Below are 16,965 nucleotides of genomic sequence, written 5' to 3' on the forward strand. Positions count from 1 at the left end.
GGAGTAAATGAGGTGCTTGAGGAGTATAAAGAATGTAAAAAGAATCTTAAGAAAGAAATTAGAAAAGCTAAAAGAAGATATGAGGTTGCTTTGGCAAGTAAGGTAAAAGTAAATCCGAAGGGTTTCTACCGCTATATTAATAGCAAACGGATAACGAGGGATAAAATTGGTCCATTAGAGAGTCAGAGTGGCCAACTATCTGCAGAGCCAAAAGAGATGGGGGAGATATTGAACAGTTTCTTTTCTTCGGTATTCACCAAGGAGAAGGATATTGAATTATGTGAGGTAAGGGAAACAAGTAGAGTAGCTATGGAAACTATGAGGATCAAAGAAGAGGAAGTACTGACACTTTTGAGAAATATAAAAGTGGATAAGTCTCCAGGTCCGGACAGGATATTCCCTAGGACATTGAGGGAAGTTAGTGTAGAAATAGCAGGGGCTATGGCAGAAATATTTCAAATGTCATTAGAAACGGGAATAGTGCCGGAGGATTGGCGTACTGCGCATGTTGTTCCATTGTTTAAAAAGGGGTCTAAGAGTAAACCTAGCAATTATAGACCTGTTAGTTTGACGTCAGTGGTGGGCAAATTAATGGAAAGAATACTTAGAGATAATATATATAAGCATCTGGATAAACAGGGTCTGATTAGGAACAGTCAACATGGATTTGTGCCTGGAAGGTCATGTTTAACTAATCTTCTTGAATTTTTTGAAGATGTTACTCGGGAAATTGATGAGGGTAAAGCAGTGGATGTTGTGTATATGGACTTCAGTAAGGCCTTTGACAAGGTTCCTCATGGAAGGTTGGTTAAGAAGGTTCAATGGTTGGGTATTAATGGTGGAGTAGCAAGATGGATTCAACAGTGGCTGAATGGGAGATGCCAGAGAGTAATGGTGGATGGTTGTTTGTCAGGTTGGAGGCCAGTGACGAGTGGGGTGCCACAGGGATCTGTGTTGGGTCCACTGTTGTTTGTCATGTACATCAATGATCTGGACGATGGTGTGGTAAATTGGATTAGTAAGTATGCAGATGATACTAAGATAGGTGGGGTTGCGGGTAATGAAGTAGAGTTTCAAAGTCTACAGAGAGATTTATGCCAGTTGGAAGAGTGGGCTGAAAGATGGCAGATGGAGTTTAATTCTGATAAGTGTGAGGTGCTACATCTTGGCAGGACAAATCAAAATAGGACGTACATGGTAAATGGTAGGGAATTGAAGAATGTAGGTGAACAGAGGGATCTGGGAATAACTGTGCACAGTTCCATGAAAGTGGAATCTCATGTAGATAGGGTGGTAAAGAAAGCTTTTGGTGTGCTGGCCTTTATAAATCAGAGCATTGAGTATAGAAGTTGGGATGTAATGTTAAAATTGTACAAGGCATTGGTGAGGCCAATTCTGGAGTATGGTGTACAATTTTGGTCGCCTAATTATAGGAAGGATGTCAACAAAATAGAGAGAGTACAGAGGAGATTTACTAGAATGTTGCCTGGGTTTCAGCAACTAAGTTACAGAGAAAGGTTGAACAAGTTAGGGCTTTATTCTTTGGAGCGCAGAAGGTTAAGGGGGGACTTGATAGAGGTTTTTAAAATGATGAGAGGGATAGACAGAGTTGACGTGGAAAAGCTTTTCCCACTGAGAGTAGGGAAGATTCAAACAAGGGGACATGACTTGAGAATTAAGGGACTGAAGTTTAGGGGTAACATGAGGGGGAACTTCTTTACTCAGAGTGGTAGCTGTGTGGAATGAGCTTCCAGTGAAGGTGGTGGAGGCAGGTTCGTTTTTATCATTTAAAAATAAATTGGATAGTTATATGGATGGGAAAGGAATGGAGGGTTATGGTCTGAGCGCAGGTATATGGGACTAGGGGAGATTATGTGTTCGGCACGGACTAGAGGGGTCGAGATGGCCTGTTTCCGTGCTGTAATTGTTATATATATGTTATATTTGAAACTTTTTTCCCCTCATTATAAGAGGTAAGAATTAGACTGGCTAATCTTAATGTACTGAGTAATTACTCTGCATTGTGAAAACATTAAGCTAATGAAGTATGTGAAATTAAAGCAACATAATTTGCAGATTGAATAGTTGGGAAAAGTTCCTGAATTACAATTACAAATAAATTACTGGTACTATAATGGAACCAAATAACAGAGAAAAAAATATATGCACTCCTTGAAATATTGCAATTGAACTCCTTACACTACCTCACTAGGAACAATATTTGAAAGTTTCTAATGTACTGTAACTTGTAGTCAAAAATCAAAACAAAACTGCATGGTGCGGAAAAACACAAAAACTGAAAATGCAAGGAAACACTCAGAAGATCAGGCAGCATCTGTGGATAGAGAAACTGGGTAACTTTCTCAGGTAGAAAATTCTTCCTCAGAACTGGGAAAGAGAGGAGACCATTACGTTTCAAGTTGTCAAGAGTGTAGGAGAGGGAGAGATAGATAATGGAAATATCTCAGATAGGATGAGGCCAGGAGATTGCTCTGGACATAAATTGTAGACATCATCTAGTCCCTGGTGGGGGCATTCAGAAAAAGAGAAAATGAACCAAAAATAAAATGAGGGTGGTTAGAGTGTGGCAACAGAAACAAAAGAACATAAAAGTTGTAAAATGCCCAACTGGTCAGGCTGTGCTGTTGGTGAGAGATAAACAAAGCTGGTGTCACAGAAGATAGATAATAGACAATAGATAATAGGTGCAGGAGTAGGCCATTCGGCCCTTCGAGCCAGCACTGCCATTCAATGTGATCATGGTTGATCATCCCCAATCAGTACCCCGTTCCTGCCTTCTCCCCATATCCCATGACTCTGCTATCTTTAAGAGCCCTATCTAACTCTCTCTTGAAAGTATACAGAGAACCCGCCTCCACTGAGGTGGAACATTCCACAGACTCACAACTCTTTGTGAGAAAAGGTATTTCCTTGACTCCGTTCTAAATGGCTTACCCCTTATTCTTAAACTGTGGCCCCTGGTTCTGGACTCCCCCAACATCGGCAACATGTTTCCTGCCTCCAGCAGGTCCAAACCCTTAACAATCTTATATATTTCAATAGGATTACCTCTTATCCTTCTAAACTCCAGAGTGTACAAGCTCAGCCGCTCCATTCTCTCAGCATATGACAGTCCCGCCATCCCGGAAATGAACCTTGTGAATCTACGCTGCACTCCCTCAATAGCAAGAATGTCCTTCCTCAAATTAGGGGACCAAAACTGCACACAATACTCCAGGTGTGGTCTCACTAGTGCTCTGTACAACTGCAGAAGGACCTCTTTGCTCTATGCTCTACTCCATTCGCTTTCTTCACTGCCTGCTGTACCTGCATGCTTACTGATGAACAAGGACTGATGAACAAGGACGACTGGAAGACTGTAACATGTCCAGAAGGAAGATTGGAAGATATGGACTTGGTACACAAATTTATGTAGAGCACATTATAACAGTGCAGGAGGCCACGAACAAAGTTCAGAGTGGAGGAGGGATGGAGAATTAAAAGTGCAGTTGACAGAGAGATCTTGGTCATGCTTGCAGCCAAAACAGGTTAACTGCAAAAAAAATATCTGCTTTTTCCAATGTAAAATAGACCATATTATGAACAATGGATACGGTACATGAGTTTGAAATAATTTAAAGTGAATCTCTTCGACACTGAATGCTGAAAGAGGAAGGGGTGGTGAGGGAGGTGTGTTTGGTGTGGAATCTTGTTGATGGTGACAGATTGTGAAGGATGATCCATAGAATGTGGAGATTGGTGGGATGAATGGTGCAGATCAGGACAACTCTATTCTTCCACTTTCCAGTGAGATACAGTCAAGAACTCTACTAGCCATGGTGGAAGTGAAGCAATAATATATGAAGAAGGAAGCCATCTGAATAGCAACTTTTTGGAAAATTCTGTTATCTGAGATGGAGGAATGGGAGAATAGAATGATGTCTTTACAGGTGGGAGCAAGTACAGTCACAAATGGATTGGATGGTAATGAATATTTGTTACTAGCTTATCCCCTGAGATGGAAACAGAGATCCAGAAAAAGAAGAGAAATGTCAGAGTTGAGATTTGTAGCCATAGTGAGCTAATTACGTTTGCAAAATGAGTTGAAATGTAATACCATGACTTAGCTATTTGACTTTCCTTTCAGGAGTTTGGATCCAACCAGCACTAATTAAATGAAAGTTTGTCACCTAGAAATTAATTCAGAGAGAGAGAGAGCATAATGGAAATTTCAACATAGCACCTATAGCTCATGTGTCCAAGATTAACATATTCCCGGACACTAATGTGTAGGAAGGAACTGCAGATGCTGGTTTAAACCGAAGATAGACACAAAAAGCTGGAGTAACTCAGCGGGAGAGGCAGCATTTATGGAGAGAAGGAATGGGTGACGTTTCAGGTCGAGACCCTTCTTCAGACTGGCTAGGGGTAAAGGAAACGAGGAATATAGGCATTGATGTAAAGAGATAAAGAACAATGAATGAAAGATATGCAAATCTTTTTGTGTCTATTCCTGGATACTAATGTTTGGTGAGCTACACTCTTAATAGAACTTACTTAAATGAACTAGGTATTTTCACTTAATTTCTAATGGCTGCAGACCGAAAATATAAACCTGGCTTACAATTCAGCATCAAGAGCTCTCTCTTTCAAATAACATTTTTCAAGCTAGCTTAGAAATTTAAAAGACACTATATTGTAAGTTACCCCCAAATTGCAGTTAAAAACAATGTGACTGACACAATTAAACATAAAAAAAGTATTTTTACACAGGTTATATTTAAATGGATATGTTCAATGTTCACAGGAAGATTTCATGATTGTATTGCACAGTGATAACTTCATCAGCTCCTTTTTACTGATGTGAAATTTTATTAAATGTAATAAAATACCTTTATTAAAATATTTACCATTTTAACATACTACAAATATAACGTTACACCCAAATGAAGAGAATTAATTAGAACAGGTTTGTTTTACGGACCTAATATTTTGAGAAGTGATGATATAAACTTTTTATAGGTATATTGAAAAGTTATCTGATCCCACATTTCAAATGTTATACCATTCAAATCAATAAACTAAAGAAATGCGTAAATGAACAATTATCTTTATCTATTGAAATTATTATAAAATAAAAATCTAATTCTAACAAACTTACAAATGAGCCGTGAAAATTGGCAGGTTTTTGGGGTGGGGTTTAGTGATTGAGGTTGTTGCTCTGAATAAGAAAACGTTATCTCTCATACACAAAATTGCTGGAGAAACTCAGCAGCATCTATGGAGCGAAGGAAATAGGCGACGTTTCGGGCCGAAACCCTTCTTCAGACTGATGGGGGGTGGGGGGGAGAAGGAAGGAAAAGGGGAGGAGGAGGAGGAGCCCGAGGGCGGGCGGATGGGAGGGTGGGAGGAGACAACTAGAGGGTTAAGGAAGGGGAGGAGACAGCAAGGGCTAGCAAAATTGGGAGAATTCAATGTTAATGCCATCCGGACGCAAGGTCCCCAGATGGAATATGAGGTGCTGTTCCTCCAATTTCCGCTGTTGCTCACTCTGGCAATGGAGGAGACCCAGGACAGAGAGGTCGGATTGGGAATGGGAGGGGGAGTTGAAGTGCTGAGCCACCGGGAGTTCAGGTAGGTTATTGCGGACTGAGCGGAGGTGTTCGGCGAAACGATCGCCCACCTCGTTATCTCTAGTTATCTCTCATACACTTATTTTGTGTTAACCATCAGATAAAAGATAGTATTTATTTCCACACAGATTAACTCACATTTTGCTCTGAGCAAATCAACAGAGATATTTGTTTAAATAAAGAACCATACTGTAACCAGTGATAATACCATATTTGGACCAATTACAAACTCTAATTCAGTGGGCCCTTAAGTGACTGCAGTTTGGATATGCTCTATCAGAAGAGATTTTGCTGATAAAATTGAATTACCTGCAAATGAACTGATTGTTGCTTACAAACTCTGTCATTGGCCTTAGAGAGTTTTTCTATTTATTGAGAGCATCTCCTTGACCTCTTATTTGATTGATCTGTTAATGGTTACATCCATAAAAAGTGAATCAAATAATAAAGGAGAACTCCCAAAGGTATAAAAGGCATTTCCTGAATGCTGAAGAAGTTGCTGCATTGCCAAAGATTTAATCAGATTTGAAATATATTTCAAATGTGCATGTGGGCTTGGTACACATATGTGCAGGCATTGATATTTGATATATGATAGATTCCACTAATTAATAAATTAACATGTTGATGACAGGTATGGTGATGATTTACCCAGAGTAGAATAGCAATAACAATATCGTTGGAAATGAATAGCCTTCCCAGTTTAACATTTAATAGATCATTATCTGCTAGTAATAATGTAACAAAACACATTAGAACTGACTGAATTCATCGAGTCCCACCGCACATAAACTTTACAGATTGGTTGGTAATTTATTGGTTCATGTAATGCTATCCAATTGCTGCAGTGTTAAATTAAATGTCTGTGCATTAATAAGTGGATCATCACATCTTTCCAAATGACATGCTACTGCTAATAGTTTATTGAATATGTATATGGTAGAACTGTGAAGAATTATTGGCATAACAGTAGTGGAAAATGCAGATAATGCAATATATCTAATAAACAAACCACTCTCATTATATATAGATATGATCTATAATCCAAAATAATATCTGATTTGTGGTGTAATTTGAAGTATGCTACAAATAAGAGTAGTGATGAGTATACTGCTGATATTGAATTGAGAGAATATAGACTCAAATATGTATTATTATAAATATATGGTGAGAAATCACCGGCGTCGAACTTGTAAGCAATTTTAATCAACATTGATGCCCTTTCCAATATGACATTTAGTAGATTATTATCTGCTTTGAATATTGTTGTAAAGCACATGACAACTGACTGAATTTATTAAGTACCACTGCACATTAACTTTACAAATTAGTGAGTTATTTATTAGTTCATTTCACAATATCCAGTTGCAGTATTAAGTGGAAAGTTTGTATGTTGTAAATTGTAAAATGCTTGATATGACAATCTCCAGAAAGAGTTGGCTATGATTCATCAATGCTTGTAAATCTCTCGAGAGAACAATCTCATTTTCTGTCCATGCAGCTGTCACTCACCAGTGCGACAGAAATCGTGACCATGACTTTGAGCTGTCAAGGACATGAAGAGCTTTCACATTAGCAGAAAGCAAAAATAATTTGTATTTAATTTCTTGGGCTGCCTCTATTTCAAATTTTATATTTGCAGGGCAGCACAGTGATGCAGCTGGTAGAGCTGCTGCCTCACAGTGCCAGAGATCCGGGTTCGATCCTGACCTCGGGTGCTGTCCATGTGGAGTTTGTACAATCTCCCTGTGGTTGTGTGGGTTCTCCTATAGGTGTTCCAGTTTGCTCCCACATCCCAAAAACATGGCCTCGGTAAGATGTCCCTAGTGTATATGGAGTGGATGAGAAAGTAGGATAACTGAGAACTAGTGTGAATGGACTGGGCTGAACGGCCTGTTTCCATGATGTACCTCCAAACTAAATTAATTAAACACTGTTAAATAGATTGTGGCTTATGCAATACTTAAGTAACATTTGAAATAAACCTTTTTACTGTTTCCAAATTTTAAAAAATTCATGTATTTTAAAATATTTGCTTAAAGAAATTGCAATACACATACATAAACTTAGGGACTGCTGCTGTTACGGATTAAAATTAGTATGCATTAGGCCATCAACTAAATTATTTTCACCGTCAAAGATCATACACTATTTCACTTTTTCAATCAAACAAGATAAACGGTTTATTTCCAGACTGTAGCAGCTTCTTCTGGAAATCCTTTTTTTTCTGAGGCTTAGAAGAGACTATATTATTTCCCAGTTGTGCCTTGTCTCTACTGCCGTTGTTGACATTCTGAAACTACTAGAAATAAATTAATCTCCCAGTGACAATATGATGATGCAGTGAGACAGTGGGCCACACTATTAAGGGTGTTTGAGGTGTGGAATTCACACACTATTGGAAAAGTTTGGAAAAACCTGTAATTCAGTCTTGTGAGAGCATTTTTAGTTTAGTTCAGAGATACAGTGCGGAAACAGGCCCTTCGGCTCACCCACACCGACCAGCGATCTCCACACATTAACACTATCTACACACACTTGGGACAATTTACACTTATGCCAAGCCAATTTTACCTGCAAGCCTGCACGTCATTGGAGCGTGGGAGGAAACCAAAGACCTCAGAGAAAACCCACGCAGTCACGGGGAGAACGTACAAACTCTGTACAGACAGCACCCGTAGTCGGGATGGAACCTGGGTCTCTGGCGCTGCGCCACCGTGCTGCCCAAACTTGATTTATTCTTTTTGATTCCTTTGAAACAAAATTACATAGGAAAGGAGGATATTTCCCATGATATCACAGCATGAAGATGGAAGGAAATCAGATAGGGTGCTCCCAAAGTCTGCATATTTTGTCAATTTTGCAGCATGCTTTATTTATAAAATTATTTTTTTTCTAGGCAGGAGGCAAACATTACCACCCAACTTGTGCAAGGTGTGTCAGATGCAACCAGATGTTCACAGAGGGAGAAGAAATGTACCTAACAGGTATGTGAGACTTACATGGCATATAAAGTACACCACCAAAATGGACTATCAACTTGTTGCTAATGCTGCCCTCAGGTCTTGTCCCTCCTTCCTTATTCAACTCTTTAAGCACAATTCCACTCCTTTTTCTTTTCCTGCTCACATGGTTATCAGGCTTCCCAATGAATACATTTTATACCTCTCGTCCCGAAACATCACCAATTCCTTCTCTCCAGAGATGCTGTCTGTCCCGCTGAGTTACTCCAGCTTTTTGCGTCTATTTTCGGTTTAAACCAGCATCTATACTTCCTTCTTACACACGTTCTGCTTAATTCCCTATAACCCTTTACAACATTTTCTGCTATGGTATCGTCTACAGTAGAAGAAATAGCTTTGGGAAACTTGCCAGCGAGATCACACAAAATATAAGCATTGCAAGTGATTTCCTGAACTTAATAGGTGTTAATTTGTTGGAGTTACGCTGCTAATCACAAGGAGCTGGATTCCGCTGACAGCAATTTTGCCTTTCCACTGCCCTCAGAGTAACCCAACAGCCCACTCAGTTGAAGGCAGGGGAAGCCAGCAAAATGTACATTCCATAGCTGATTTTGTTTTGAAGTAATGGATTTAAAAAATAAAGAATCAAATCTTAAGCAGTGGATGAAGAATGCAACCTTTATAATCTTACAATTCACAACTGATCTTTTCCACCTAGAACAAAAAAAAGGCATCTGTTCTGCATACACTCCACAGTTCCTCATAAAGACATTTGTTTTCTATTTCTCTTCCATCTACTTCTCATCACAAAGCTGCCTTTTTTGAAGACAGGTTTTATGATCAGCTCAGTGCTGGTTTGGAGTGCCCGAATGCCATGTGCCATTTAAAATGGTTAATCTGGGCATGGCATGGCAATGTAAAGGGGGTCACAAATGTTATCCAATTGTCCAGCAATCTAACTATTAAGCCTTTATATAGATGTAAAGCTTTTCCTAAACTAACTCCTGTGGCAACCCATTCAGTATTTCTCTGAATTCATATCAACCTCTCCAGCCAGTGTCTATCATATTCCCCATTGTACAAACTTTCACGTGTGATTTATTACCTCAGTATTTGATTTGTTATGGCATTCATCAAAAACACTAGTAATTGCTTACTGAGCAGTACTCAGTAAATAAATTTGGTGGTCACCACTTATCATCCATTAATGGCATCTTGTCACTTGAAACATTCCAAGTAGTTTCTGATGTGCATGATGCTTTAACATGAGGAGCTGAGGAGTTATGGTTAAGGCGAGACACCTAGACATCCTCTCTTCAGGGTCTGTGCCAAAACTGCATCTCCCAGTGCTTTGGAAGCCTGCTATATAAACTGCATAGTTCAGCACTGGGGGAAATCTGAGCTCACAGCTCATATAGAAAGAAGGCATGATGGCATAGAGGTTGAGTTGCTGCCTTACAGCGCCAGAGACCCGTGTTCGATCCTGACTACGGGTGTTGTCTGTACAGACTTTGTACGTTCTCCTCGTGACCTGTGGGAGTTTTTCCCGGGTGCTCCGGTTTCTTCCCACACTCCAAAGATGTACAGGTTTGTAGGATAATTGGCTTGGTAAAATTGTAAATTGTCTCCAGTGCGTGTAAGATAGTGTTGGTGTGTGTAGCAATGTTACAAAATTTTGAGATTTTAAAAATCAAGTCTGCAATTTATCCCATCAGATAAAGCATAAAAAGAAGTTTAATTTGACACCTAATTCACTTTCATATCTCAAGTATTAAAAAAAGTTATGGCCATTTTCATTCTCGGAAATTAGCATCTTGTTCCCTATTGATTTTCTATGGACATAACAAAAAAGCTGTGATCGTGGACAGTCAAAAGCCCATAACTTTCTTAAAAATTAAGAGAACTGAATGAAATTTTCAGTTATCATAGATTGAAGCATTCTGAAACAAATATAAAATAATCTTACTTGGATGACCTGAAATTAAAGCATATAGTTAGTTAGTTACCCAATTGTAGCTAATTCCACTTCAATTACTAGATCTAAACATCTATCCATTTCTTAAGAAAAGATTAACATTTTTAAATAGCCTAAGTGTCCAAATAATTTTCACAAAGAATTCACAATAAAACATGATTTTTAAATCTCATTGACATTAATTTATAGGCCAAATGGAAGGAATTTAGTGTTCAATTGCTGTAAATTAATGGCATTTAAATCAGCTTTCGAGTGGGGAATCCTGTGGAACGCGCTGGTTTAGAACGTTCACATTGCGGTAGATTTGTGCCCCCAAATGCCCAGAAAAATACTGCGGGATATAATGGCCCCCAAATTAGCTACTCGCAACATTAAATTTTGTATAAAGGGATCTTAAGAAGCCCTTTTTAACGTAAAAATAAACAACCTACCTTCCGTTGTCCCCTGTATGAGATCCGGCCCATTGTCGGCGGTCGCGGGTTTAGAGGTTAATTGTTAACCTACTATAACAAGTAAATAAACCCCTTAAAACTAAAAATAGCTCAAGCGACGGAATCTTCCAGCGATTTTTCGTTAATAATTAACTAGGCTGAACATTCTCGATTTGAACAGCCTAGGGAAAATCGCGTTTTAAACCCGCCCCCCTCTAAACGGCGCCAAAATCGCGCACACGGGCTAGGACAGATTTTCAGCGACGCTTCAGGTACGTTTTACAACATACCTAGTGTGTGGTGATCGCTGGTCAGCATGGACTCGGTGGGCCGAAAGGCCTGTTTCCGCACTGTATCGCTAAACTAAACTAGACACAAAAAGCTGGAGTAACTCAGTGGGACAGGCAACATCTCTGGAGAGAAGGAATGTGTGATGTTTCGGGTCGAAACCCCTCTTCTTTATGTGTCTATCTTCGGTGTAAACTAGCATCTGCAATTCCTTCCAACACAGTTTGTCTACTAAACTAAACTAAGCTCCTTCTACCAGTAGGCTTCACCTTTCCTTGGGCTCCACACTAATTACTCATGGGTGATACTTGAAGGGGAACATTGCTCTTTATGTATCACTCTTAAATCTGGGGTGTGTAATATATGATTCCTGCTTCAAAATTAAAGTTAACCTGACAAATTACTCCCTCATGTCCCCACACAAGTTTTGTCAAACTTATTAAGCATTTCACAAGCTCCTTCTCATTGGCAACTACACTTCCTAACTTAGAATTATCCAGATATCTACCAAATGCGAATCTGTTCCTAAACTAAATCCTGTGGCAAATCACTCCGCATTTATCTGAACATTTATCAACTCCTGTAATAAGTGGCCCCCATATTTCCATTTGTTCAATTTCTTCAGTGTAAGCCATCTCGTATTTGATATTTCCACCCTGAGGAAAAAAAACTATTAAAATTATGTGCAATCTGTGCCTCACATAATTTTAGGTACAGGTTTTCACTGTTATGATTTCCCGACACCCCATACATACGAGCAAGCATTTGGGAGACTGGCGAGATGGATAGGGATGGATTTGCCAGCTGCTGCGGAATGCAGACGTCTTGTGCCAGGTGGGAAGGGGCCATTTTTACCTCCTCTCCCTCCCAAGCAACAACAATAAGGGGCTGGGTCGAGCTGAGTGGAGCTGGGAGCGCTGAGTAAACTCGCTCGCTCATTCAGTGAGTTAGTGAAGTCAGGCGGCTGCTCTTCGCCCCTGCTTCCTCTCCCATTGCCACTGTTTCTGTGATACTTTTCCATTGTTTTTGCTCATTTCTGACTTACTAACGGTTCAGATTGTAAACAATTCTCAGGAACGGAACCCTGTCATAACCTGTGGACTTCTTTTATTTGTATAGGTCGCTCTTCCACCTCTGACACATAGTTTGTCCAACCTTTCTTTATAGTTAATACTCTCTAATCCAGGCAACATCCTGGAAAAGCCCCTCTGCAATCTCTCCCAAGTCTCTACATTCTTCACATAATGCAAGGACTAAAACTGCACACAATACTCCAAAGTTTTATACGTCTGTAACTCGATTTCCCGACTTTAATACTCATTACCCAGATCAATACCATATGCCTTCTTTATAACCCTATCTACTTGCTTTACCACTTTCAGGGACCTATGGACTTCCATCCCTCCATTCATCAATGCTATGAGGGGTCCTGCCATTTACTATATAGTTTTCTTTTACATTTCACCATCCACACCACAACACTTCACACGTCTTAATTAAATTCCATCTGCCATTTCTCTGCCGATATTTCCAACTGACCTACATTTTGCTGAATATTTTGACAATCAACCTTACTGACGATCTGCTAATTTTTGTGTCTTCTGCAAACTTACTAATCAGCCCATCTACATTATTGTCTAATGTTTGTGTGTGTGTGTGTGTATATATATATATATATTTATATACAGACAGACATATAGTCAGATAGATAGATAGATAAATAGATAGATAGACAGGCAGACAGACATATAGACAGACAGACAGACAGACAGACAGACAGACAGACAGACAGACAGACAGACAGACAGACAGACAGACAGACAGACAGACAGACAGACAGACAAAGTACCAGCACTGTGACAGACAGACAGAAGTACCAGCACTGATCACTGATCCTTGTGAAACATAGCTGGTCATACACCTCCAGACAGAGTAATACAAATACCCTCTGTCTTCTATGGCCAGGCCACTTTTGAATCCAATCAACCAAATTTCCATGGATCCCATGTGCCTTTATCTTCTCGATCAGCCTCCCATAAGGAACTTTTTCAAAAGCTTTATTAAAAAAACCTATACATACCATCCACTGCCCTACTCTCATTGATCATCTTTGTCACCCCCCAAAAAAATTCCCCTGCGCAAACCTAAGAAATCCTTGCTCTTCCAGATGTAAGTGATCCTATCCCAAATAATCTTCTTCAATAATTTCCCTGCAGTTAACTTAAGATTCACCAGCCTATAGTTTCCTGAGTGTCCCTATTGTCCTTAAACAGAGGAATAACATTGGCTATTCTCTTGTCCTCTAGAACCTAGCCTGTGGGGAAAAATGATACAAAGATCTAAATTAAGGTTCACGCAATTTCTACCATGCCTCTCTCAATAACTCAATCCACCTTAATGTTTTTCAAGAACCCCAATAACCGATTCCTTCTTGATATCAACATGCCGGAGAATCAGCAAACCCCCCCCCTACCCTCGATCTCACTATCCTCCATATCCTTCGCCATGTGAACAGTGACCCAAAATGTTTTATGAAATTACAGAATCATAACAGAATTTAATTTAGTTTTGTAAAGAGATAGAGCAAGCAAATAGGCCCTACGGCCCACAGACCTCACGCCGACCAACGGGCACACATTCATACTGATTCTAAGTTATCGCACTTCCCAATCCACGCCCTATACATTAGCGGCCAATTAACCTACAAGCTCATACATCTTTGAGATGTAGGAGGGAACCGGAATACCTGGAGGAAACCCACGCGCTCACTGAGAGAACATACAAACGCCACCCAGACAACACCCAAGGTCAGGATCAAACCCAGGTCACTGGTGCTGTGGGGCAGCAGTTCTACTTGTTATGCCACTGTGCCGCTCTGGAAATTTTAAATTTAAACAGCATTTATTGGTCAAAATTTGACATTTCACTTTGCATCAAGATAAAAGTCTTTCAAATTTGAGATCAATCATAAACATTGGGCTTTAGCTAAATAATCATTCCTTGTTCTTTATCCTCCCATGTTAGATGAAAGAATGCACTCTATGTTGATGTGCTCCAGATCTTTTAGCACATTATCCAAAATATTTACCAAAATATATAATATCTAGTTTTATGACATTCCAAAATATGGAACAATATACCACATAAAAATCTATGTAGTGAATCCTGCTTCATAAATAGCCAAAATCATTTTACAGTGGTTTATCTAGTTTTGTTTACCCTTGCCTCTAGGGCAGAAGGTTATGTATTAAATTCCCCACTGCAGAGGTCTCTGCACAAAAATCTAGGTCAACAAACTGGCGTGACATCAGTGGACTCATCTTTTAGAAGACATTTAAACCAAAGGCTCCTCTGCTCTGTAAAAGATCCAGTAGTATATATTTCAAGTAGAGTAGGATAATGATGTCCCATGATCTGGTCAGTATTTATTCCTGAATCAATATAACAGTTATGCGGTCATAAGCGCATTATTTACTGTATGAACTCTGTACGCAATTGGCCAGCACACTACTGACATTGCCAAAGCAAGTACACTTCAGATACCTTTGACTGCCTGTGAAGTACACCAGTCATAAGAGGTGCTTCATAATGTTCTATTTTATCAAGCTGAGTGATTTAAAAAAAATATTTGTGACAAGGAAATATCAGCATCTAAGCTGTACGCATCAATCTGACTCATTGCTGCAGCTTGTTGTGGTGATGAGGAACATCTCCACAGCTAACAGGTGCTTCAGGCTGAAACTGGGCTTTAGGGGTTGTAAAAGAAAGACATAGACGATCGGCAAGTTGGCTTAAAAACTCAGAGGAATCATTTTGTTCTGGGGGGAGGTGTGAAAGGTGTGGCATACACATCTTCTTCCCTTGCATATTTAAACATTGTAATTGCGATTATTAACCTGTGTCGGGATACTGGATGCCCAATAGGAAAGATAGACAAGTGTTAGTTCATGGAGTTCCTACTGGAATAATATTTGGGCTGAGTAATAAATTAGCTCAATTAATCTTATGCCACATACGTATTTTTAGAATTGTTAAATACCCCAGATCATAATTCTTTGCCACAGTGAAATATTTAGTATGAGACTGACAGGGACAGCGTTTAATTACCATTCATTTTTCAATTAAAGTGTAAGGGAAGAGCAATAGTTTTGTTATTTGGTGTTAACAAGGCTGATTTACTGCCAGCCCCAGGATATTTAACTGCAACACAATTATTGGAATCCTTCTTCTGAATGGAACTCCAGGGCATGGTCATCAAATGCAGTTTCACCACATGTTTATTTTTATTGATGGAATTCTTATAAAAGGAACAGAGAATATCTGGATAAGATATAAGTAATTGAATACTGAAACACCAATGATTAATTATTTTCATCACCAATCAGATGTTAATTGAGAAGTGTGATGGCCTGCCTCTTGTAGAGTCAAGTCAAGAGAGTTTATTGTCATGTGTCCCAGATAGGACAATGAAATTCTTGCTTTGCTTCAGCACAACTGAATATAGTAGGCATAAATACAGAACAGATCAGTGTGTCCATGTACCATTATATAAATATATACACACATGAATACATAAACAGATAAGGTGCAAATAAACAGATAATGGTCCATTAATGTTCAGAGTTTTGTTTCACTTGAGTTTAATAGCCTGTGGGGAAGTGGCTATTCCTGAACCTTGGTGTTGCAGTCCTCAGGCTCATGTACTTTCTACATGAAGGTAGCAGGGAGATGAGTGTGTGGCCAGGGTGGTGTGGGTCCTTGATGATGCTGCCAGCCTTTTTGAGGCAGCGACTGCGATAGATCCCCTCGATGGTAGGGAGGTCAGAGAGGGAGGGAGGGATGGAGGGGGGGAGGGAGGAAACCTGAATTTTTTCATGGGTCAGATGAGTGAGAGAGAAATGGCTCTGGCTCTGCTGAAATACAGGACATTTTACTAAATAAATGTAATTGGTCAGAAGTAAATAATGTTATCTGCAATGTTACACTGATTTTTGAAATACTTCTTTACTTTTTTGAAAGGGTTGTTAGGGAGAAATTTCACAGTAATTCAGAACTGTATAGTGAATTTGGAATATTGCATGCAGTTCTGGTCGCCCCATTACACGAAGGATGTGGTGGGTTTGGAAAGGGTTTACCAAAATGATGCCTGGATTAGGGGGTTTTGGCCACAGGGAGAGGTTGGACAGATTTGCATTGTCTTCTCTGGAAAACAGTAGGTTGCAGGGAGACTGGATATAAGTATGTAACGTTTTGGGAGGCATAGATAGGGTAGCAAAGGTAGTCAGTACCTTTTTCCCAGAGTGGAATATCAAATATAAGACAGTACAGGTATAGGTTTACGGTGAGAGAAGCAATGTTTAATGGAGATCTGCAGGGCGCGTTTTTTTGCACAGAGGGCGGTGAGAGCCTAGAACGTGCTGCCGGGGGTATTGGTTGAGGCAGATATGACAGTAACTTTTAAGAGACTTTTGAATCAGCATATGGACATGCAGGGAATGGAGGGTTATGGATTATGTGCAGACAGATAAGAGTGGCATCATGTTCAGTACATACATTGTGGGCCGAAGGGCCTAATCCTGTGTTGTACTGTTCTATGTTCGATGTTTACTTGCCTGTGGCTGTTTCTACACTGTGGGACATTGTATGATTCACTAAGTTTCCTTGAGATTGATGAC

At 39.6% G+C, this 16,965-nt stretch overlaps 1 protein-coding gene across 13 annotated transcripts in view; it reads left to right on the plus strand.

Annotated features, from left to right (window-relative positions):
• The window catches only part of ablim3 (actin binding LIM protein family member 3), a 248,001-nt gene that overhangs the window by 161,506 nt on the left and 69,530 nt on the right, over positions 1-16,965 (plus strand). For all 13 annotated transcript variants that reach the window (XM_033029603.1, XM_033029602.1, XM_033029604.1 and 10 more), the window contains exon 7: positions 8,533-8,620. In XM_033029603.1, coding sequence (XP_032885494.1) covers positions 8,533-8,620 — 88 coding nt within the window. The remainder of the gene's footprint in view (positions 1-8,532; positions 8,621-16,965) is intronic.

The sequence above is a fragment of the Amblyraja radiata genome, chromosome 11 (assembly GCF_010909765.2).
Source record: "Amblyraja radiata isolate CabotCenter1 chromosome 11, sAmbRad1.1.pri, whole genome shotgun sequence".
NCBI lineage: Eukaryota > Metazoa > Chordata > Chondrichthyes > Rajiformes > Rajidae > Amblyraja > Amblyraja radiata.